Consider the following 22,073-nt stretch of genomic DNA (forward strand, 5'->3'; position numbering starts at 1 on the left):
TATAAATCGAGAGAAAGTTGGCTTTCTCTAGGAAAAAAAGACGGCAAGTAAAAGTAGTTGGTGGTGGCGTAGTGGGTTTGCCGTGGGTTTGGTGAGATGGCGCGGGGCTGGAGTTTGGTGGCTGAGGAATTCATTGATCCCACCACTTCTGCTGCCTGCTCTAATAGCAACGCATTACACTCCATGTCCAGTTTGGCTGGTGGTGGTGCACATCGTCCCGTCCCAACTTAACCACGCCATTGCGAGAGGAAAAATTGCCGCATCTTCACCTTCTCTCCTTCTTCGTCGTCTCCTCCTCCTCCTCATCATCAGTTATCACCAAGAAACTCCACGATTGTTACTACCAATTCTGGCCACACGCAGATAAGCCATCCTCGAACAACCACACTCTTTGCTACTCACATAGTTTTAGGATATTCCGTAGGTTTATTACTCATAGTTTGTAATAGCTATAAAAAATAAGTATTGACAGGTAGGGAGGACGAAATACAAATAATTGTGGTTCAATTAAAGCACGTCTTCGAGTGAGTTTTTTGTAAATTTTTCGAGTCCTTTTGCGGAAGGGGTGGTTCTTCCCACTTCCTGTAGAGAACACAAGGAGGAACATTGGTAACGTTCGTTGAACTGAATAGACTGCAATTTTTGCAACAACGTGGTCTGCCTTTGTGTTCATCATCGTCATCGGTTCTTCTGCTCTGGTTGGGGTGAGTCATGAATAGTACTTACAAATAATGAATGAACAATGACAAGAGGATCATGTTGTGATTATGTTGTTTTGTTTAAGCATACCAACATACATGCATACCTACCAGCAAGTAGTTTTTCTCTCTATTAATTATTTTGTATGCCCTTGCAGATATCATAGTGTCCCTCCCACCAGCAACAACAAAAACAACAACAGCCCCTAAACAATCTTCCGAATTCAAACGGTGAAACACATTGTGGACAGGGTCACCTCCTATTCTTGAAGAATCAAAGCGTTCTTGTTAGTTTCGCAACCAACCCGTACGAGCTTACCGTGGTTAGCACAACATTCGGTTTGTAGTGTAATTCGTGTTACTTGGTTAATAAAAACGATGGTTATTTTGCAGATACACGGGGGGTTCGTGTGGGTGTGATTGAGACTAGTTATTCTAAATGAGGACGAGGAGACAGGATGTCAGGGAATTTGGGGCCACAAGCGTAAGTTAGCACAATCTTAATACTTTACAATTTTAAACAGAACGAACACAATAAACACGGTAGTTGATCAAATTGTAGGTCCACCAAAGGGGAGACCTCAAAGCCAACTTCCAAAACTGGTTACGATCGAATCGACATTAACAAACTTTTCAAGGTACGCGTTGAACTTGACAAATGCTAATTTAACTTTGCGTGGAAATGAGTGATTATGTAATTGGTTTTTGTTGTTGCACAACCACCAGCAGGGTAAAACTACTGAGCCAGTTGCCAAAACAGTAACTCAGAAACATGGCATGCAAACATTGGGGTAAGTATGAAGAACAGTTGCTTTATTTATTAACATCCCCTTCAACCATCAATAGTTAGGTTAGAAATATTTTAAACTTTAGTTTCAGGTGAAGCCAATTGACAATTAAATGTTCACCAGATTATTATGCTATTATTATTTTATGTGTTTCAGGAAAGCTCCTCCTGCTAGACGCGCTGGTGCATCTGTTGTCGCAGTAAAGCCTGAACCCAACGACGCCGCTAATAATTCGCCAGTGCCTCTTTCACAACAGCAGCAACCACCACAACCGTCCTCAGTGAGTCTAGGACAGCCCATCTCACATCAAGATCAACAAAAATGGACGAGTTCAACACATCCTCATGGGCCACCACCAGTTATGAATGTTGCGCCCAATGTTCCTCGACCAGGACCTCTTCCACCTCACGTAATTAATTTACATTCATTTCAACTAACATGGCTGGCTACAAACAGTTCAGCGACATTGTTTCTTTGAAATAATATATATACTGAGATTAGTGCTTTTCATCACGATTTACGGTACATTATTGCTATACTTAGGACAAAAATTGGAATGGCCCGGACGGAAACTATCAGTCACAGAGATTTGCCCAAGAATTCCCCAGCATTGGAGGTATGCTAATAGTTTATTCAATGGGTTATGTCATTAACTAGAAGCAGGACGGAGCTGTGCCACTACCGATCCCTTGTAAACCACCTAAATATAATGACAAGTAGCGATCACATACAGATTACATATAGGGAAAGATGAGACATATCCCATAAGTGTGTGATCGCTAAGATAGTACGGAACATGCAGTCAGTCAGTCAGTTAGATAGAGTGAGCGAGAGCAGGTGATTCGTCTCATTAATTAAACATTTTGCAAAAAAAATGTCACAAAATCATAACAACACTAAAAATATAAAACCTTTTGGAGTTAGTAAAATACAAAATACTCCCCAAACGGTACTTGTTACAAAAAGACCAGGACCCAAGTCAAAGACAGAAATTCCAATTAAAACCCAAAAATTGCATAGTGAAATAGATCCAAAGGCAAGTGCGGCAGCGAGTATTGACAAAGTGGTGGATAAGGATAAAGAATTATTAAAGGTTAGACAGTCATACAAGGTCCAGATCTGGTTGGATGTCACAGACATAAATAACCCGGGTTTAAGGGTCCATACGGTGACAAATAAGTGGGCAGTTTGTCCAACATATAAGAAAGTGGAAGGAGAAGACAACGTATATACGTACCTAAAAGTTCCGCCTTCCAAAAAGGTGCACAAATTTGTGTTATGGTTTCAAGTGTGGTTTGAGGAGAGGGCTGACAGTAAATTTTTCAGTGCAAAAAACGCAGCCGAAGCGTATTGTTATTTGCTTACCCGTCATGTCCTTGCCGAATATGACACGGAACATAATAAACTAATAGAAAAAGACAAACAAATAAAATTAACATTAGCTGAAGAAAGCAACAACATTAACGATTCTCATCATCTCCAACAATGGGGGAGTACTGCTAGGGTTAAGATTGCTCTGAATAGCATAGCAGGACAAGATTGTTTTGAGATTGTGATTAATAAACAATTAAAATCAGTTTTTGGTGAATTGGACATTCGTGTACATAATTTCTTTGGATTCCGCTGTGATAAAATAGGGGCGCAGAAAGTCATTAAAAACTTAACCGGAAAAGCCTTAGCCCCTACTCCAAAAAATATACGTACAATCACTAACTTTCACTGCATTCTTTGCAATACCTATTTCAATGCATTACATACGTTAAATGTACACATACTAAGAATACATCCTGGAGTCAAAGCATTTCAATGCGAATTATGTGCATTTACCAGTAACCACAAAGAGAAATATGATTCACACGTCCTTTTGCATTCCAATGGATTTATCTGCAAGATTTGCAACCTGCCGTTTGGTACAAAAAACGCCCGTGACAAACATAATAGAGACATACAATGTGTGCCTTTCATAAAATCCAACCCGTAGTAAAAGAAAGTAATTCCTTAGTTAATGAATCATTTAACTCAAGATAACTTGTTTGATTAACTTGTACCAATCACAGATTCCAAGGACTTCCCCAGCTTGGAAGCTGGTTCAGATCCACCGAGAGGTTCAATAATGAATCCCTCGCAACCTCCACCAAATATCTCTGGTCCCCAGAATTCTTCCAAGTCCCACGACAATCAGTACGGTAAGGATGAACCAAGTATAAATAAATGCATTTCTTAACTCGAGTCAGGGCTTATGGAACCGGTATGTCTGTGTGTCCGTATATGTATATCAAGTTTTTCATTCAATGCTATTCGTTTTCAGGACCGGGACCTATATTAAGGCCACAGAGTAAGTTCATTTCTTGTACTATACAAGTATAGTATTTCACTACATTATTTATGTGTAATAATTATTGCAGCCGAAGGGAGTTGGACCCAGGGGGGTGGAAGAGATCCAAGACCGAGACCCCCTGGCCCACATTCACAAAATGCTCCAATGAGAGAACCCGAACGTCCCAACTTGGGGGGCCCAACACCACCACCAATGTCTCTGGGTATAAATAATACAAACATCAACTTATTTTTGCCATCTTGTTCTTTTGTTTTTTGCACTTTGCAATAACATTATTCCTTTCTTATTAAAATTATAATAGGCCAGGGAGGCCCCGCTCCTCCACCATTAGGAGGTTATCAGTTTCGTGGAATGGTACCACCATTTGTAAGCATACAACATTGTAGAGTTATCACTGAAATAAAATGTCTACGATGAATTGGTCGTATATTTTTTGCCATTGACTTGTTATAAATTTGTTTTGATATCATCAGATGTACCCAAACGGGCCTGGTCCTAGTCCTGGCTATTATCCTCAGTCTGGACAAGGAATGCCTCGATATGGCATGCAGGTTCCTCCGGGGGCCCCACCACCACGAGAACATTCTGATAGTCATAGTAGAGAACCGAATAATCGGGGACGAGGCCCTCCCCCTCCAATGCGCCCTACTCAGCAATTTGCTGTAAAGCCAATTATTAGAGAAGAAGATATGAAGAGAATGGATGACATTGATCAAGAAGGAACCTGGTCATCAGTCAAAGATGAAGTAGACTACAACAAGAAAATTAGTTTTAGTGACGAAGAAGAAGGAGAAAGACGAGATGGTTCTCGTAAATCTGCAGAAAGAAATGATAGTAGTGGTGGTGAAACTAGACCAAGTCGAGACTCCAGAGACAAGAAACAAATCAGAATTTTAGAAAGGCAGCCAAGTTCTAATAATGAGCGAGAAAGAGAACACATCGATCGACGAGGAGAAGATCGATATGATAATGTCTCAAAGGACCAAGGAAAGGCTGACTTACTGGACCGTGAAGAAGAATGGAACAAGGACAGAAATAATGCTCCACAACAATATGATTCGAAGGAGAGAAGCACTACTTCCGGACGAAGGGGGAGAGATTCTCGTGAAGAGGATTGGCGAGGGTAAGACACAAGTTCTGTTAGCAGGTGTTCGTACCTACATAGCGTTAACTAGCAGCTAAAATGTTTAAACTGCTTGTTTAACTATCAATTTTTTCGATGCCACAGAAGTCGATTTGAAGAGGACCCTCGCAACAAAAAAGGCCCTACATCTCGTCCTGATCAACGGGGTGCTGAGTACGGTGCAAAACAGTTTAGTAACTTGCCACCCCGGTTATTGCGACAACAGCAACATCAACATAGTAATCAAGCCTATTCGAGCTCGTCTCGACGAAGTCCCAGCCCTCCCTCATCAGGTTTGTCCTAATCTTTTCAATTATTTTGATTCTCATTCCTTGGGTTTTGAACGCCTCATTGTTTACTTGACTTTCGCAAATTTGTACAATAATCTTGTGCGTACATATGTTGGTATGTATAAACTCGGTTATTTGGTGTTCGCAAATCTTGTATATACACATGATGAAGTTTTGAGCAGAGATTGTCTATGACGACTTTGAACCACCCACTGTTTCTGACAGCAATTGTATTATAAATGTGTTATATTAATCCTAGTAGACTTTGAATTGAAACAATAAGAGTAACTTTTTCTTTCTTTCTTTGTTGATTATTTAACTCATAGGCACGGATCGCGACTTGCGAACTACGGGGACCACACAGTACAGAATTCTTGGGAGGAATAGAGGAGACAGTGAATCAAGCAGTAACAGTATTCGTGAGAAGCGAACCAGCGATTATAATAACCCACGGTAAAATTTGACTCGTCTTATTTATCTTATCTATTTGTGAGTAGTTTTGAGTGATGATAATTAAAGGACTTTATAAGTTACAAAATTATGTGTATGTGTTCAGACCATCCGACAAAGAAAGCAGTGTCCGTGGCTCCTCAGACTCGAAACGTGGTGACAAGGATCAGCAGTCCATAGAATCTCGAAAAGAAAAAGTAGAAGGTCTGGATCTTCGTGGTGGTTACAAAGAGGATAAGTCATCTGGTTTTGGAAGGACGACTAAGTTTTCTACATCCTCTTGGGCTGACCAAGTTGACGATGAAGATTATGATGAGAAAGGACTCAACATGCCGCCTGCGAAATCAGAAGTGAAAGAAGAACGTTCGGTTCCGAAAAGGGTTTACATCCAACAAACAAAGGTTGAAAATATGACTACCGTTAAGGTATACATTTGTTAATATTGATTTATGTAGTAGTAAAGCTCCACACTAACTGAACGTTGTTCTTATGATTCAGGTTGAAGTCCAGCCAGAATCATCAAAATCAACGGTGGCAGAACCAGCCGTGAAACAAGACAAGTCTGGTTTGGAGCAGAACAGGTCATCTGCCGTATGGGGTGATGACACTAGAAGCACAAAATCTGATGGCAAAGATGATACTTCGGACGAAAATTCTCGAAACCGTTCTATTCCAGTGGAACGAGAGATTATTCTTTCGGACAAGGCAAGACAACTGCACCACAATCAGAATGAAACCAGAGAAATCCCCGATAATAAGAAAAAGAGCCAAGAGAAGGAACTCGCCTGTGACTACGAAAAGGGAGGAGGTCGCGAAAGATATGATGGCCCAGAGGTGGGATCTCGACAGGATCGTGACAAAACTTGGAATCAAACCACCACGGAGCGCCCTCGACCAACCAGATGGGGAAACGAGTTTAGAAACGATAACCGAACTCCTGAAAGAGACACTAATGCACAACAAGGCGGTCGTACTAGTACTACCTCTGAAAACTCTGGCAGCAACTCTTCCATGAAACAAGTTGGCAGTGAAGGAGACAGAGTTCGAGGTGGTCATGACATTGAAAAGAGTCGAAGCTCCGAAATGATCAAGGAGAGTTCTCCTCCAGACAAAGGGAAAGGAAATAGAGATGATTATGGGAAGCAGAAGGATTTTGATAAGTCTGCTGCTGGTTTTGATAAACGTAACAAAAATGCTCATGGGGGAGAAGATAATGATTCTCGTGGTAATTCCAAGGTCAACAGGCCTAGAGAACGTACAGGACATGGTGTATATCAACCAAGGTACGTTTTTCATAGTTTTTAAATATCATGTATTAATAATTACTCAAGTAGAATATGTTTCTGAATTTTTATTGTGGATGCAAAATATATAATTCTTGTCAATTACAAATTAATGAAGAAAATTCTTTATGTCTAATTCTATTAATTATAGAGGCGGATGGGTAAGCGGAAGGCCCAACGACAATCGTGGTAAACCATCTCGTGGGGGTAGTAGTGGAAGTCGGGACTATTATGATGACCGTACTACTAGGCCTCCTCCTCGAAACGATTATGAGCGTGACGACCGAATTCCTAAAGAAGAGCAGGAGATTGACAGAGAAGCAGAGAAACCTACAGACAAAGACTCTGAAATTTCTTACGAAGAAATAAAACATTCGTGCGATGAAGATAAATCAAGGAAAGATTTTGGAGCTGGGGACAATGTAAAGAAAAGTAGTGGTGTGAAATCTCCTGTTACAAATAAGCGAAACCCACGTGGGGGTGGACGACTTCATGGTTATGGTCCTCCGTCCGATAAACCATTCACTTCTGGAAACGTCAACAAGGTTAATTTAACTTAACTATCATTTAATCAACTATTAAATGACAACTTCGAGAAAGATTTGAAATGGGATTGATAAACTATTATTCCAAACTTTAATTATTAGCAGGAAGAAGAACCTGGCAAAGAGAAACCATTAGAATCAACTAATAAAACCACCCCGTCTGCATCCTCCGGACCTGTGCCCTTAATGGAACTTGGAGATATATCACCACCAAGTATGATGGCTGGTGGACGTGGCGGACGTCATCATGCGCGAGGAAAAGGAGGACCAGGTGTTCAGCCAAGACAACAACAGCAGCCGCAGCAGGACCGGCAAGAAAGTTATCCATCCAATAGAGGTGGAAGCAAACGTGGAAGAGAACGCGGAGACGCAAAACCTTTGATGAGTTTAAACTCTAATGAATTGGACAAACATGAAGGAGACACGGAACCAGACAGTCAGGATGATGAAGGCAAAAAGAATTTCCGTAAAAAAGAGAGGTAAGATCTGAAGCATTGTAATAGAAAATGTATATATATATATAGTAACAATGCAATATTTTTCTATAATAAATCTCTTTCCAATTTTGTATGTCCTTTACACACGTTCTCGTCGTTACTTTACAGTACTAGGGGTCATGAAAAGAGTCGACCGAACCAAAATGAACATAGAAATTCTGCAAAAGAAAAATCAGCCACAGAAACGACAACATCCAACCAAGATTCGTCAAATAACAACAACAGCAACAAGGGAAAAGTTACAAAATCTGGTAGTATGGATGGAGATGTATTTCACTGTGGTAATGAAATGGGTACCGGGAGTGCCTCCGACAACTCTGAAAACGTCGATAGTGATGGCCAGCCTAAAAAGGGATCTTCTAAGGAAAAGGTGAACGTAAACTCTAATAATAGATTGACGGGGGGACGCAACGAAAAACAGCCTCAAGTAGCAAACAAGGATAGACGCGTTAAACATCCACCTTATGAAGCTCATTTGCGTTCATCTGTAGCTCCACGCTTCCAAAAAGGTACTAACCAAATTGGACTCAATTTTTATCACAGTGCAATTGTTACCATTAATCTAACAACATTATTGTTTGCTGTTATTTTAGAAACAAATGAGTCTTCAAATACATGGGAGAAAACCCCAGGGGCATTGAAAACCGATCATCAGGGCCCTCAACAAATGTCTCATCCCACGTCATCTCTGACAGAATCCAAAGCTGAATCATCACTGTCGACATCGTCAGATGTGAACCATATGAAGGCTCAGACAACAACATCAATAATTAATCCTGCTTCGATGATCATTGACGGGTCGGGAGGGCCGCTAAAGACCATGATTTTTGAGAACAGAAATTTTAAAAATGTTTCAAAGCCAGCGGGTTCTGGAAAAAGCACTGAGACTAAAGATTCAAGTATGACCTCAGGACTAGAGTTGACCAAAGACATTGGTTTAAGTTTTGGAAAGGTGAGATTTATTATAATCTAAAAGATTTGTAAAGACAAGTAATTGTTTTAATATAGCTATTAATTTAATGTGCATTTGTCTTGCAGGATTCTGGGGGAAATGATAACCGCGAAATGGATTTTGTATCCAGTTTTGATGACCGCACAGATTCACAGACTTCTCAATCCATGACATCCTACCCAACAACCAAGCCGAATCCTATTGGACCTAATCGAAACTTCCAAGGGCATCAGCCGTCTCCTGTTAGTCCGCTAGGTGAGGTTTAGGTTAAAACTAATTTATTGTCGCATTACATGTTCCATGTAATTAGAACATTTCCGTCTGAAAGTATATGGAGGTCATATCTAGCCTAATCTAAATTTGTCTTTTCAACCTAGCTAAAGATTTGACAGAAAAGATTCAAGCCGTGAGACAAGTATGGGACAAACCATCAATGTCCTCCGTAGCAGAGGTAGGCGGTACTTCGACTTCAGAAGATTCCAATAATTTCCACTCTGGATATACAGTTTCGGATGCATTTAAAACTGACGTTTCCAGAGACTATGGGTATGTTCATTTTCTTTGGTTGGTTGATTAAGGCAAAGTGATAACTACCCGTGTGTAGTGTACTAATTACTTATTACTATATATTTATGACAGCTCTTCATTGCAACAACCTCAGTCTAGTTATGCACCCGGTAGTTCTCCTGCGATGTCGGCGATATCCAAACCAGATTCCAGTACCAGTCCAAATTCAAATGCTCATCGCCAGGTACGAATCTATAATACTTTGGGTTATTTCATAAACTGCACAATCCCAAAATTCATCTTCATATTGTTTTTAATAAGTATGCGGTTTGAATTTCCTGTGCTATAAAAAAGGAAGACCAAACAGTTTTTTCGGATTTTAAATGCCGATGAAAACTCGCTCGTTTTCAAACAAATCTAGTTCGTTTGTATAATAATAATTACATTACTTTCTAGTCATACTTATCAATCTCGTAATTTTCAAACATAGGTGAAACCTCCCCAACAACAAAGCAACCTTGAAAATCACGTCGGAATGTCGTCCTCCCCATTTGCTTATGCCATGCCACAGCATCAAGGAGCACCATTCGGCGGGCATTCCGCCATTCCCAGCCCTCCTACTGCAATGGTGTATGGAAACTCGCAAGGTTTGGGTGGCCACACCGGAGTGTATCAAGCCTTTCCTCACGTGGACTCCTCTCAGGTCATGAACAACAGTGCTCGTAGTCAATATGGTCAGTATTCAAATCCCCAAGGAACTGGTACTGCTCCTTATGGATTGAACGCTTCCATGTTTATGACGTCCATGGACACTGGTGGAGGATATCAGCAGCAAATGTCCTCTTACCAGCAGCAGCAGCAGCAACAACAACAACAACATTCACATCATCAACAACAGCATTCCCAATCCGGTCAAGGACCCACTCCTAGCAATCGTTCCCCTGGTCCGATGCCTTCTTCTGGTGGAAACAACTCGGGTGTCATGAAGTCTCAGAGCAGTGGAGCTCATCCAATGTCTCATCAGGTGATGTCGAGTCAGCAAGGATACTCTCAAATGAGTCATCATCATTCTGGAGGCATGCCGCCTCATCACCAGTTGCCCCCTGTTGTCCCCTCCAAACCACCAACGGTTCCAGGTTACACTCAAAGTGGAATCACGACTCAGTCACAGGTATTTCGAGTTACTGCAGTTTTCTGTTCTTAATTATAGTGATTAATATATTTTTATCAATCTATATATTTCAAATTAAACTTTACAGATTTACATCCCATACGATCCTTCCCAACAAGTTTTGAATTTTGGTGGACAAAGTTATGTGTCCTCAGGAATGAGGAACGCACCACCCCCTTCTGCTACTCCCCCAGTTCAAGGAATGCAAGGATCCTCTAATTATTATTCTGGGAATGCAAGCAATGCAGTTTTTCCTGGATCAAACCAAGGAAGCGGTTTACAACAATTGCATGTTGCTGTTGCCCCTAATCCCCAAGCATTGCAAAACCTCCAAACTGCCACTCAGTCGATACAACAATATGGACAACAGCAATTCCAGATAACAGGATTTAACCAACTTCAAGGATATAGTCAGCAGGTACGCGAGAAATAATAAAGTTGACGTATATATAGAAAAAATGATAGTAACTGAAATAAAAGAGAATGAGAGGCAGGCAGTGAATAATTTACACTTGTTTTAATAATCACAGGCTGCCTCAACGGTATCTGCCCTTAATCTTGGTGGTCAGCTCATTCGACCCGGTCCCACTACTCATTCTCATTACAACATGAAACATGACATGGTTCAACAATCCCACGGATTAAAGTCTCATGAGCCTATGATGAATCCCACTTGGAATGCTCAAGGCTTTCCACTGAATCAAGGATTTCATGGAGGTGGAAATAAACCTGCAGGAAATCCGGATCGAAATAATCCTGGCAACATTGGCAACCCAAGAAAAGGGGGTCACCAGCAAATGGGCAGCATGGGGAATATGGGAGGAAATGTCAATAAGTATATGCCGGCCGGCGGTTACTCCAACCAGCAGCAGGTAACAACCCTTAAATTTAGCGTAGTTAGACGGAAATAAAAATATTGACGTGATGGTTTACAGTCGTACACTTCTTCTACACACAGAAGGGCGGACGATTTGCAGCACCTGGACCTATCCAAAGACCAATTTCAACCCCCTCCCCCTCAACTGGGTCAGTAGCTCCAGGAGGAATGAGAATGGTTGGAGGAGGAATTGCAAAACCCAGTGAAAATTTAAACAAACACATGAGCAGTATCAACCAACCTGGCTCGGTTAGTGAAGAAGGATTATTGGATAAGTTTATGACGGAGAGTCGTAACAGATCAATTGGAAGCACACCGACTGATCCCTCTAAAGTTATATCAAGCTCAAGATTGATGGTGGAGGATACTACTACTCCTGATCATACGAATGGAGCAGACAACAATGTCACATTAAAAAATCATAATCTCACAATTGCCCCTGCTAACAAAAGCCCAATAATAACATCTAGTGAAAAGTGAACTGACTGATAGTTGCTAGATTAGGAGTCTAATGAATGACATTGGGTGACCCATAAAGAAATCTAATGTTCACCAGCAATTTTAATATTCCCCTCCTTCCATACATCATCTCCATCCCCCCTCCAAATCCCCACAAGATTTTTTGTCTACAATGTTAATAAGGTAACAATGAAGTGCTTTTTGTGTGTACATGAGCAGTCAATAAGCCTAAAACATTATTTCCTCCATTGAACTACTGAAAAATATGTTATTTCTCACTTTGGGCACTCACTACGTATACCAATGAATTAAGGACACATAGAATTATTGTTCCAGTCCAACTCTCGTTTCTCCGTCTATTTCCAACAACATAATTATTGTTCGTCTTACTTATTATTTGTGAATTACATGTAATTTTGCGTTTTACGATTAAGATGACTCGTATATAAGACTTGTAAATGTGCAACTTGATAAATAGCAAGCAGTATCGTAGGGCATTGTCAATAATGCCGATTTTTCCAAAATCTGTAGTTCCCTGACGCAACTTTATCTCTCTCTCTTCTCTCCACACGGATGATATGGCTGTCAATGGGTCTCACACATTCTCGAGTCGAGCGAGATCTAATGCTGTTTTACACCATTTGTAGTTCTCATTATAATCTTGTAACTGATTTTCAGTGTTTAGAGAAGCGCTCAGCGGTATGGTATTTAATTAAGGAATATTGTTATATTATGTCATAAATACATACAGCTGAGGGGTAACTCTGATGATTCGAATAAAAATATGAAATAAAGACACATTTTCGACCAAACGCTAACACTAATTTCATTCATCCATCCATTCATTCATTCAGCATTTGTAATACAATTACAGCATACGTCAATTCAGCATTACGAATTGTACTTCAAACCACTACCAAATCGAACTCGCATAGTTACCCTTACATGTTGTACTTCCAAAACATTCACATGTCAAAATGAAGGGTTGTCTGGGCGACGTTGATAACGGAGGACGGAATCGCAAAATCAATTTGTTGGCGTATTTTGATTTGAACCTGAAAAAAATAATTGTCACACAGTTCTCTAAAGTTCAATTCGGTTAATTTACAAACGTACGTGGAGTAAAGCCATGGAATTTCCAACCGATGCTGGAATTGGATCTGACTACACGTCAGACGATGAAAAAAGAACGCCATTGGAGGTAAGTTACAAAAAACATGGTTTTTGAACACATGGAAAACTGAAAAATTAACTGGGCAAAAATTTTTAGGCTGGTGGAATCATAAACATGCTGAGGGTGTCTGAAAGCCATGCTACCAATAAATGTAATGTCGAAATCACTGAAAAATCGCATGAACGTCATTCATCAGTCGTCAATACACCTGCTGCTGTTATAGAAAGAGATGTGCAGGATGACTACCCCGAAAATTTTCCTTGCACAAGCCGAACAGAATTATTGAACGAAGACGACTTTGCAAACGCCTCTAAATGTGGTAAGTTTAAAGTTTTTTATGATAAGCAATTTAAATTAAATTAAGCCCAAGTTTTATATACATCTGAAGCTTGGCCAGAGTGTACGCTCGCCTGAGGGTGACCTGACAGGGACGAATATTTTTACGAGTAGTTTAATTCCGTAGATTTAGTCTAGTTCCATGCATGGGTGGTAAAAGAGGTGGAATACATATCCAGTTAGAAGGGTAGAGGGTATTTGGAAGGGTGCAAACCAAGGGAGCAATAGTGTTGGGGTGGTGAAAGCTGCCCGTGTGTGGCAGTACCACCCGAACTACCCATCATCCTTCGTTCACTGAAATGTGTACATGACAAATTAGGCAGAAGCTGATAAATGTAGTTGGAGTGAAATCAAAAAGGGGAAAACTTTTTTTCGCTTTGGTCAGCCAGAAAGAAGCGTTGAGTTCCTGCAGCTAATGTATCTAGCTTGTGGGAGTTTTCCTCAGCATGGTGTCAGAAAGGGTGCTCTGTCAGACTTTGTGAGACGACTATGTATGTATATATAGCAGCCTAATAGCAATTACTATGTACGTATGGTCTTGGATTCGATGTCTTGATTCTTGACTTGGTTTTATCATCAAATAATACTCGTCCCTTTTTTGGGCTTACATGTAAAGAACAAATGACAGAACCAATCCTGCTTGCTCTCATGAATATGCATGTATCTAACGGCCGCAGAGTAGGAAATATATACATAACTCATTGTGCAGCGGAACGATTTACTTGCGTTGGTTTGGCTGGTAGTTTTGTTAGCATGTCATAATGTTATCAACACTCACTTGGCCTAGAAGACATGAGGAGCGATGAATGAGAAAGTCAGCAGCAGGAGGAGCAATTTACTGAGATTGGTACGGGCAGGTACAAAAAGAAGATCGAAAAGTCTCCTTCGAAGAACACATACTTTCCCCATCCCCCCGTTCCGTCCGTTGCCCCATAATGCTGCCCATCCAAGTCTGCAGGTACTCCATTTGGTAGTTCGTGGTGGGACAGCCAGCCATTGTTTAGCCTTGGAGGAAGATATGTCGAACGAACGTCAACTCCTTCTGCGATATCCCAGTCATTGTACCCTAGTCAAAGAATACTGAATGTATGTAGAATGCTGCATGTGTTCAACTTCCTGCTGAAATCATATTTGTATAGCCAAATCTCAACTTGGATATATGCTTTCGAAAACTAATTCCAACTTTCTCCCCAATATTCACCTTGCCCAAATCAGTATCTTTCTGGTGTTAGGAAAGAAATTGTTGTCACCGGAGAACTTCGTTTCAGGAAAGTGAAAGCGAAATTTTAATGTTTTTAAATTCAATATCGTTAAAACCTTGTATCCACATTCATCCGTACGTCACGTTCTCTCTCTGCTGGATATTTAGCAGGTTCCTTATTCGTCTCATTATTGGAGATTGGAGAGCTGTAAGTTATTTACATTTCTTTTTGACAAGACTATGTGTATGGATTTATTGATATAATCTGCCTGTGACCAATATGTAAGAGCAAGCTGTATCCTTCCGAATATATTCAATGGAGGCAGAAAGTAGTTTGGCGATATTGCCTCCTTTATGAGATCCTTAACTTTCTTAAGACACTGATTTGTCGATAAGTTCAGTGGAACCTAGATCTGCATTATGACCTTAAACTTAGGAGCATGGTGGCGGGGGTTATTATTCGCTATGTTGGTGCCCAGTAAATAAAGCTCAGTGTCAATTGGTAAATTAAGTCAATAAAAAATCATCCAGTCACAACAGTCTGTATCACACATCACAGCCTTGTGAATGACTATTTATTAGGTCCATGTCCATGATGAGCATATATGCATACACATGATTAAATATACATACACTTGATTTTCATCGTTATGATGTGTGAAAGTAAAAATTACGAATTGGGATTTATTAGAAAATATGACTTTGTTAACCCTCTCACATTGCCCCATGACAGGTCTAAGTCGTTTTATTTACATAATTTCCGATGAAATCATGACGGTCTAGTACTGACAGTATTACTTCCTCAGAATTTTGCAACTTGAATGAACGGAAAGTGATGCTTGTGTTCCAGTGGGCGTGCCAGTTCAGACGCTCAGTTGCTGGGGAGGAGACAGGAGTGGTCGAGTGGAAGGAGAAAGAAGGGGAGGAGGAGGAGAAGGCCAAGGTGTGAAGCTAGTCGTGTGGAATAAGGATTCGACAAAGAGGTCGAAAAAAAGTCAAGGTTCAATCAGTAAAAGATTCACCCCGTCAGACACTGACCGCACCTTCTTTCGAGTCAAAGTCCCGTCCGCTCAAGATTTGAAGGTACTGATTCATGTTCATGTGGAAAACCGTAACGTATTACAACAACGTATTAGATGTAATTAGTAGGAAATTTAATTTGAAGCACAAGGAGCAAGGGGCAAAATCAAGTCGCTGTCTGCCAGACACAATCTCTAACTCTTCTAAAACCATCAAGAAAGGGAGACGAATTACATCCCTTCAGCACGTCGACTACAAAAAATTCCTCCAGTGCTACGTTCATGTTCAGGAACTAAAACGTAAGACGTTAAAACTATGTATGCATGCATTATAATCATGCATAATATATCGTAATAATACATTCTTACGGGTTATTTTATTTAGTTTACGTAATAGCCTTTGTATGTTCATCGGGGGAAAGTGAGAAACTATCGCTTTCTCAGCAATACTTTCTCACAAAGTCATAAATTTTGCTTCCTAGTCTTGAAATTTCAATTTAACTTCAAATTTTCTAAGCAGTTTGTGTAGGTTTTTAAAAAAATGCTCCGTTTTTGTTCTCATATGCAAACCCATCAAATCAATCCATATGTGTATGGATAGTTTTTATAGTCGAGAATCTCGACTTTATAAGCAAGGGGATACCTCAAGATAAGTATGGCCTTGTTTATCTTAAAAATTATGCCAACAAAATATTTCGTTGGCATCAAAATTTTAGTGACTCATGTGGAGAAAAAATCTGAAATGTGCAAGTGATGATAATGGAAACTTAATCTGGGTTCTAGACTCCAAAGTGGACGCTGTATTCAGTAGAAACAAATTCCTTGAGCCCACGTCTGTTGCCACAACCACACGGCGACGACGGGCGAAAGCTGGACCACGCCCACCAAAGGCCCCCAAAATGGACGAAGGGTTTGCCGAGTGCGTTGCCGGACTCGAACAAATGGCAGACGCTGGGAATAATACCGAGGAGTCTGAGTTAACCCCAACGACAGCAACGTTGGGCCTTGTACAGGATTTTCAGGCCAACATTCTGATTGACCCGTCGAACCCAGAGGAGGCCTTTACCGTCGATCTCGGAGGGATTGATGATGTCGCCAACTTCGAACAAGTAGATTTAGTTGACACTTTTCATATTTCCTCATCTCCCCCCAGAAGAAACGAATTTGGGTCTGTGGAAATATCATTTGACGAAACTGGCAAACCTCGTTGCACGTGCGTTGTTGCACTAGCGATATGTTAAGCTGTAATTCACAAATCAGTTTTTTGCAGGTATACGGATTTAATTGAGAAGGCCTTATCAGAAAATGGAGGGCTTACTGTATCTGAAATTTATCAGTGGATTTCGTAAGTTTATTAAATAGCTCCTTTATAAACATTATAAGCTAATGTACATATGTGGCCAGGGACCATTTTCCTTATTTTCAACCTGATGACGATCGATGGAAAAACTCGGTAAGTGGCCTCAGCAAAATTTACTACATTATCAACGGCATAGTGTAATCCTCTGCTTAACGAGGCGTCAGTCGAATGTCCAGGGCGGTCCAACTATTAATATCGGATTGTCAAATTTTAACCGAGTCTTTTTACAAACACCAGGTTCGACACAACCTCAGCATCAACCCATATTTTTCAAAAGGTAACACATACATACGTAAACCATTGACAGAAGATACATGTATGAATCACAAAATTAGCATTAGTTTATAATTGATGGGCCTGCATTATTCATTCATTCATAAAAGGGGAAAAGGCCCGCAGCGGAGCAGGTCATCTTTGGACAATTTCAGAAGAAAGTCGAGCTTTGCGTCCTGCCCTGGTAATTCATTCAATGAACGCTTTTACTTTTAAACAGTCTTTTTCTTAGGTGAAGCTATGGTGATCTAATGATTAAAAAACACCTAAGTATGCATTTACTACAACGTTCAAAAGTGACAAAACCACATTACTTTACCATTTCTTAACCGATTTTTATGAAATAAGTGCCGAGAGTTAATTACGATGGTCTACTTTTGGATTCCAACTCTGGTCGGTTGTGAGCCTACCCATTCCTGAGATATTCTCAAAAAACACCCTCCAAAAAGTGACATTGCTTTATACGAAAAAATTGAGGACCTAAATCAAAAATGTACTCCGAAAAAAAGTTTCTAAATATTTTTAGCTTTCAATTAACCTTGAGATAATCAAAATCGGATAAGAAATGGCCACGATATTCATAAATGCAAGTACCACTGCTCACGTGGTGGTATTGCTATGGTTCGTTGCTATTGCAAGTATTTTAAGGCTCTGTACCAGTAATTCACCAAGGTACTCAAGTACCCTTACTACCCAAATTTCTTGGGACTGAAGCGTGATAGCATGTTTTGGAAAAAAGTCGTTGGTGGTAAATTTATCAACATATTTTTTAATGAAAATATGATGCCACCCAGTACCACCAACTTTGCGAAAAAAGTAAAACTGCCATTAATGTTTCAAAAATTTCAAAAGACGTTCACAATTTTTGGGGTAGTTCTACTTTCACAATTCTTGTTCATAGAGGTGGAGAATAGTGTGGCGCAGATGGTATAATGGGTCATAGATCCAGAAAAGTGGTGGTCGACAGTTTTTCTTGCAGAAAACTTTGCACTGACCCAGTTACGCTCTCTTCGTTTAAAAATAGTAAAATTTTGGAAGTGTTTTGGAGTCTCTCACTGATTAATCCACCTCGGCTATAATGTTGACCACAACTTATAATTCAAAATTTCGTGCAAAATACGCTAATACCGACAGGAACGACTTTTGAAAAGTTGCATCCGGCTAGTTGTCAGGTAGTATATAAGATTTATGTATTGAAAAAAAACTCGAATTTTCGAATTTTGAAACTTTGAATTCATCAAAATATTGGTGTTCATAAGGTAATCCGAAGGTAAAAAGCAAGTTTGGGTCTAGTTCTTATTTATTTTTCATTCACTTTTGACTTATTAATTTTTCCAAATTTGCTTCCCCCATTTTTCCAGGGGGAGGGGGGGAGGTTTCATATAATTTTAAAATTAATTGGGTAACTAAGGTCAAAAATATATTTGGGTGTTTAAAGTTGGTACAGAGCCACACTTCCCTTCGCTTCACCTAAGCCGCCCGTTTTACGGATCTATCTTGTATACAGGTTTTCTTTGTACCCAAATTTCCAGCGTAAAAAGGACTTTGAGTACGAGGACTTGGCAATGTGCATTGAAAATGATACAGATAGAGCTGTTGCAAATATTTTGGGACAATATCATTTGGCCAAGAACAACATGGAGGGCAAACCGACTCGGCCTAATAAAAACCACGAGTCTGACTCCTTGTGTACGCCACCACCCCCACAACCACCGAAACATGTACAGCTTCCGAGTGGGAATGATACGGGTGGAACTGCGAATGATGAATTTATGGAAGTGTCTCCAGGTGAATGTCGCTCACACACAAACAAATAATTATACTACAATGTAATTAATGAGACTTTCTATTTATATGATCACAGTAGTCATTGAATATGAAAGCAATGGATTCCCAGGAACTGAATATACAATTGATCTCAGTCAGTTTCAATTTCCTGACGCGAGTGGCCTCTCTTTCGACGATTTAATGCCAGGAGGATTAATTGTAATTCAAACTGATGATCAGGATGCCAATAAAGAAAATGTAGACCATGTTAGATCAGTTGATGCAATGGGCACAGTAAGTGGATTGAAATATTCTGTAAACTAACTGAAATTATAATTGTTACATTTGTATTACATTGTAATTTGTAAATTTTACTAGGAATATCTAATGACTCAACAATTAGACTACTCAGCAATTCGACACGAGTCGTCTCACATTACTGAAACAGAACGAGTGAGTGGACAGTTGATTTCTGAAGCGATGACGCATGATTTTGACATGCACAAAGATAAATGCGAGTTAAACTCAATTCATCAGTTGGAACAAAGCAACTGTGCAGGTATCATGAATGAATGAATATATTTGGTGGAGCACTTCCTGATTTATCTGATAATTTTCAGAGGAAGAGCAACATCAAGTAATGCGCGAGGAACAAGATAATCAACAACAGAATGAAATTTCTCCTTCAGAGAATACTCAGGAATACTTAACGCTGGATTCCATTGATCAGTTAGCTTTACAAGAAGTGATTCACGGAAACAGTAACAGCGAAACTAGCATTCATCATTATCAAATGATGAATGTAGCAGACTACGAACCAAATAAAGACATTATTGGTGGATACTGTACTTTCGCCACTTAATTGGGCAATATAACATATGTATGAACAGAAAGTGATCGTCTGCAATATCCCTGTGGCTGTGCAATGTTTTGTACATTTTATACTTTGTAAATTAGGAAAATCATGTTATATCAATGTTTAATTCGTTAATGAGAAACTTGTTTGAATTGGGTAACTTGTTGATTGATGGTGAATTGTAATAATGTAAATATAATATTAAAACGTTATTTTATTGTCATTTTCTTACAAAAATGTACTATGATTATTTCACTTCAACCTAAAAACATGCAGTCCAACCTATTGTTTAATAATGGCCAGCTTTTTGATAATTTGTTCAGCTACTCTTCGAAATTCAGCGGCCTATAGATAGGTGCATGAAATTGTTAAGACTTATTACTAGAAAGTTAATGATAATAATAATGATACGTAATTATAATCAGCAAACAAACTTACATTAGATGAGTCAGGTTGTGAAACGACCAAAGGGTTCCCTTCGTCAGAGCAATCGCCAATTTCAATATTGAATGGAATTTCACCCAACTTTTCTACCCCTGTTTGTGCGAAGAAGGATTTGGCTTTGCTACTTATTGGAGTTTTCGTTCCACAGGAAGGACATACAAATGCCGACATATTGGAAACATAACCCAATACGGGAATATTGGTCTTTTTAAACATTTCAACTCCTTTAATTGCATCTTGCATTGCTACTTGCTGGGAAGTTGTGACAATTACGGCACCTACAAAAACCGAATAATATAATAACGCCATGACCCGCGCAGGTAACGTTAGAGTATAAGGCTACGATTGATTGACTTTTGGTCAAAGCAGTCAAGCAACCATTGGTATAAGGTCAAATAATCTTGCCCTGACCCGACCCTATAAATAAATATGACAGTGGAAAATAAATACAAGTACCATCAACTTCTACTGTTTGAGCGAAAGATAGTTGTGTATCTCCTGTTCCTGGGGGCATATCAACAATAAGGATATCCGAGGGTCCCCAATCAACGCCACGGACGAGTTTTTCAATTGCTGACATCACCATCAACCCTCTCCAAACAACGGGAGCGGATTCCTTGACCAAAAATCCCATTGACATGCTACAAAGCCGCATACAAAATGTATTAACATAAAAGAGCCTCTCTCTGGAAGTTATTCATTTCAGTCTAACCATTTTACTCCATGATTTTGCAGTGGGATCATTCGATTATCTGTGATTGATAAAATCAAGAGATAATTAATTTTACCGGAAATGAAAGGTATCGATACAAAGTTACCAACCCATACCTTTAGTAAGATACGGTTCTCCTGACAAATTCATCATTCTTGGTAGAGATGGACCAAACACATCTGCATCCAGCAAAGAGATCTATTCAAACCGAGCCAAGTATAACTCATATTCAACAAGAACAATTTATATACATAAATATGTTTCAACTTGTAAAGTTTAAACCACTTACATCTTTGGTAGGGTACAACAATTTCAAAGCAACGGCTAAATTAACTGTACACAATGCATGCAATCAGTACAACAATTGGCGTTGTTATTTTAATTATTCGTATTCTGCACAAACCAGCCACTGTCGACTTTCCCACACCCCCCTACAAAATGAAGTATAAATATTGAATTGCATCTTTCGCAGCGCTACGGATAACCCTACTTCATTGACTTTCACCCGTATACACTTTCTCCTTCCTGACCTTTCCAGAAGCGACCAGGACCACTTTCTTAACCCCCGGAATTGGTTTTCGTTTCGGCAAGTTTTTAGCCATAAGTAGTTTCTGTCTCTCCTCCAACTCCTCCTGGCTCAATTTCTTCCCTCCGCCTGGTGGGGGAGTTGAATTGATGGCGTTGTGACTCCTTTGCCACTGGATGCGCCATGGCGATGTCGACTTTCTCTCTAAAAAACTTACGTTACAATTGGTGGGGCCACGCAAAATAGAGAATAACAAGAACTTTTTCATTTCAAATTGAAATTTTCAATCGAGTCGAAGCGTATACTCTTAATGCTCTTTAATGTGAAAGTAGCATGGAACGTGGGAGTAAACAACAGCAAGTAAAATCATGTTTTTGTGTCTCTGATTTCGTAAACCGCCATCGTTTAGCCGGGGAAACTTGTCCGC

At 39.8% G+C, this 22,073-nt stretch overlaps 3 protein-coding genes across 8 annotated transcripts; 2 read left to right on the top strand and 1 right to left on the bottom strand.

The window, feature by feature from the left end:
- Positions 1-172: 172 nt before the first annotated feature.
- Positions 173-12,796, top strand: LOC110847393. 4 transcript variants are annotated; one of them, XM_022094331.2, is made up of 27 exons: positions 173-704; positions 857-1,021; positions 1,092-1,182; positions 1,261-1,336; positions 1,425-1,489; positions 1,643-1,895; positions 2,030-2,102; positions 3,544-3,672; positions 3,795-3,821; positions 3,892-4,026; positions 4,126-4,190; positions 4,298-4,947; positions 5,053-5,240; positions 5,564-5,690; positions 5,794-6,112; positions 6,186-6,970; positions 7,122-7,515; positions 7,618-7,994; positions 8,121-8,521; positions 8,606-8,964; positions 9,051-9,219; positions 9,342-9,510; positions 9,604-9,715; positions 9,962-10,642; positions 10,731-11,060; positions 11,173-11,514; positions 11,578-11,752. In XM_022094331.2, exons 3-27 carry the CDS (start codon positions 1,157-1,159, stop codon positions 11,674-11,676), a joined length of 6,351 nt encoding a protein of 2,116 aa, XP_021950023.1. In that variant the 5' UTR covers positions 173-704; positions 857-1,021; positions 1,092-1,156; the 3' UTR covers positions 11,677-11,752. The 4 variants fall into 4 exon arrangements, with proteins under 4 accessions (XP_021950023.1, XP_021950022.1, XP_021950020.1 ...); XM_022094330.2 differs by having other exon boundaries at positions 175-704; positions 7,621-7,994; positions 11,601-12,796; XM_022094328.2 differs by having other exon boundaries at positions 176-704; positions 11,601-12,796.
- A 1,909-nt stretch (positions 12,797-14,705) lies between these two features.
- On the top strand, positions 14,706-20,176 carry LOC118435120 (forkhead box C1-A-like). Of its 3 annotated transcripts, none has more exons than XM_035850484.1 (12): positions 14,706-14,897; positions 15,540-15,772; positions 15,855-16,008; positions 16,492-16,921; positions 16,979-17,053; positions 17,113-17,161; positions 17,306-17,345; positions 17,452-17,525; positions 18,874-19,129; positions 19,209-19,402; positions 19,487-19,667; positions 19,729-20,176. In XM_035850484.1, the coding sequence occupies exons 4-12, from the start codon at positions 16,608-16,610 to the stop codon at positions 19,968-19,970; spliced, it is 1,425 nt and encodes a 474-aa protein (XP_035706377.1). In that variant the 5' UTR covers positions 14,706-14,897; positions 15,540-15,772; positions 15,855-16,008; positions 16,492-16,607; the 3' UTR covers positions 19,971-20,176. The 3 variants fall into 3 exon arrangements, with proteins under 3 accessions (XP_035706377.1, XP_035706376.1, XP_035706378.1); XM_035850483.1 differs by having other exon boundaries at positions 14,707-14,897; positions 19,206-19,402; XM_035850485.1 differs by lacking the exons at positions 14,706-14,897; positions 15,540-15,772; positions 15,855-16,008 and having other exon boundaries at positions 16,780-16,921; positions 18,849-19,129; positions 19,206-19,402.
- LOC110847395 (iron-sulfur protein NUBPL) lies at positions 20,161-22,032 on the bottom strand. Its single transcript, XM_022094332.2, has 8 exons — positions 21,651-22,032; positions 21,524-21,551; positions 21,410-21,453; positions 21,237-21,318; positions 21,121-21,160; positions 20,865-21,049; positions 20,403-20,686; positions 20,161-20,309 (listed from the first exon to the last, which is right to left on the bottom strand). The coding sequence occupies exons 1-8, from the start codon at positions 21,912-21,914 to the stop codon at positions 20,247-20,249; spliced, it is 990 nt and encodes a 329-aa protein (XP_021950024.1). The 5' UTR covers positions 21,915-22,032; the 3' UTR covers positions 20,161-20,246.
- Between the last annotated feature and the right edge of the window lie 41 nt (positions 22,033-22,073).

This window comes from Folsomia candida, unplaced genomic scaffold (genome assembly GCF_002217175.1).
Source record: "Folsomia candida strain VU population unplaced genomic scaffold, ASM221717v1 Fcan01_Sc003, whole genome shotgun sequence".
NCBI lineage: Eukaryota > Metazoa > Arthropoda > Collembola > Entomobryomorpha > Isotomidae > Folsomia > Folsomia candida.

What these genes read in the sequence shown, in the direction of transcription:
- LOC110847393 (XM_022094328.2), top strand. Translation starts at nt 1,157, where the DNA reads ATGTCAGGGAATTTGGGGCCACAAGC. An exon ending in GGGAATTTGGGGCCACAAGC is followed by an intron (nt 1,183 to 1,260) that starts GTAAGTTAGCAC and finishes ATCAAATTGTAG; the next exon opens with GTCCACCAAAGGGGAGACCT. An exon ending in CAGGACCTCTTCCACCTCAC is followed by an intron (nt 1,896 to 2,029) that starts GTAATTAATTTA and finishes TGCTATACTTAG; the next exon opens with GACAAAAATTGGAATGGCCC.
- LOC118435120 (XM_035850483.1), top strand. Translation starts at nt 16,608, where the DNA reads ATGGACGAAGGGTTTGCCGAGTGCGTTGCCGGACTCGAACAAATGGCA. An exon ending in GAAATTTATCAGTGGATTTC is followed by an intron (nt 17,054 to 17,112) that starts GTAAGTTTATTA and finishes ATATGTGGCCAG; the next exon opens with GGACCATTTTCCTTATTTTC. An exon ending in ATTTATGGAAGTGTCTCCAG is followed by an intron (nt 19,130 to 19,205) that starts GTGAATGTCGCT and finishes ATATGATCACAG; the next exon opens with TAGTCATTGAATATGAAAGC.
- LOC110847395 (XM_022094332.2), bottom strand. Translation starts at nt 21,914, where the DNA reads ATGAAAAAGTTCTTGTTATTCTCTATTTTGCGTGGCCCCACCAATTGT. An exon ending in TCCTGGTCGCTTCTGGAAAG is followed by an intron (nt 21,552 to 21,650) that starts GTCAGGAAGGAG and finishes TTCATTTTGTAG; the next exon opens with GGGGGTGTGGGAAAGTCGAC. An exon ending in AGAACCGTATCTTACTAAAG is followed by an intron (nt 21,161 to 21,236) that starts GTATGGGTTGGT and finishes TATCAATCACAG; the next exon opens with ATAATCGAATGATCCCACTG.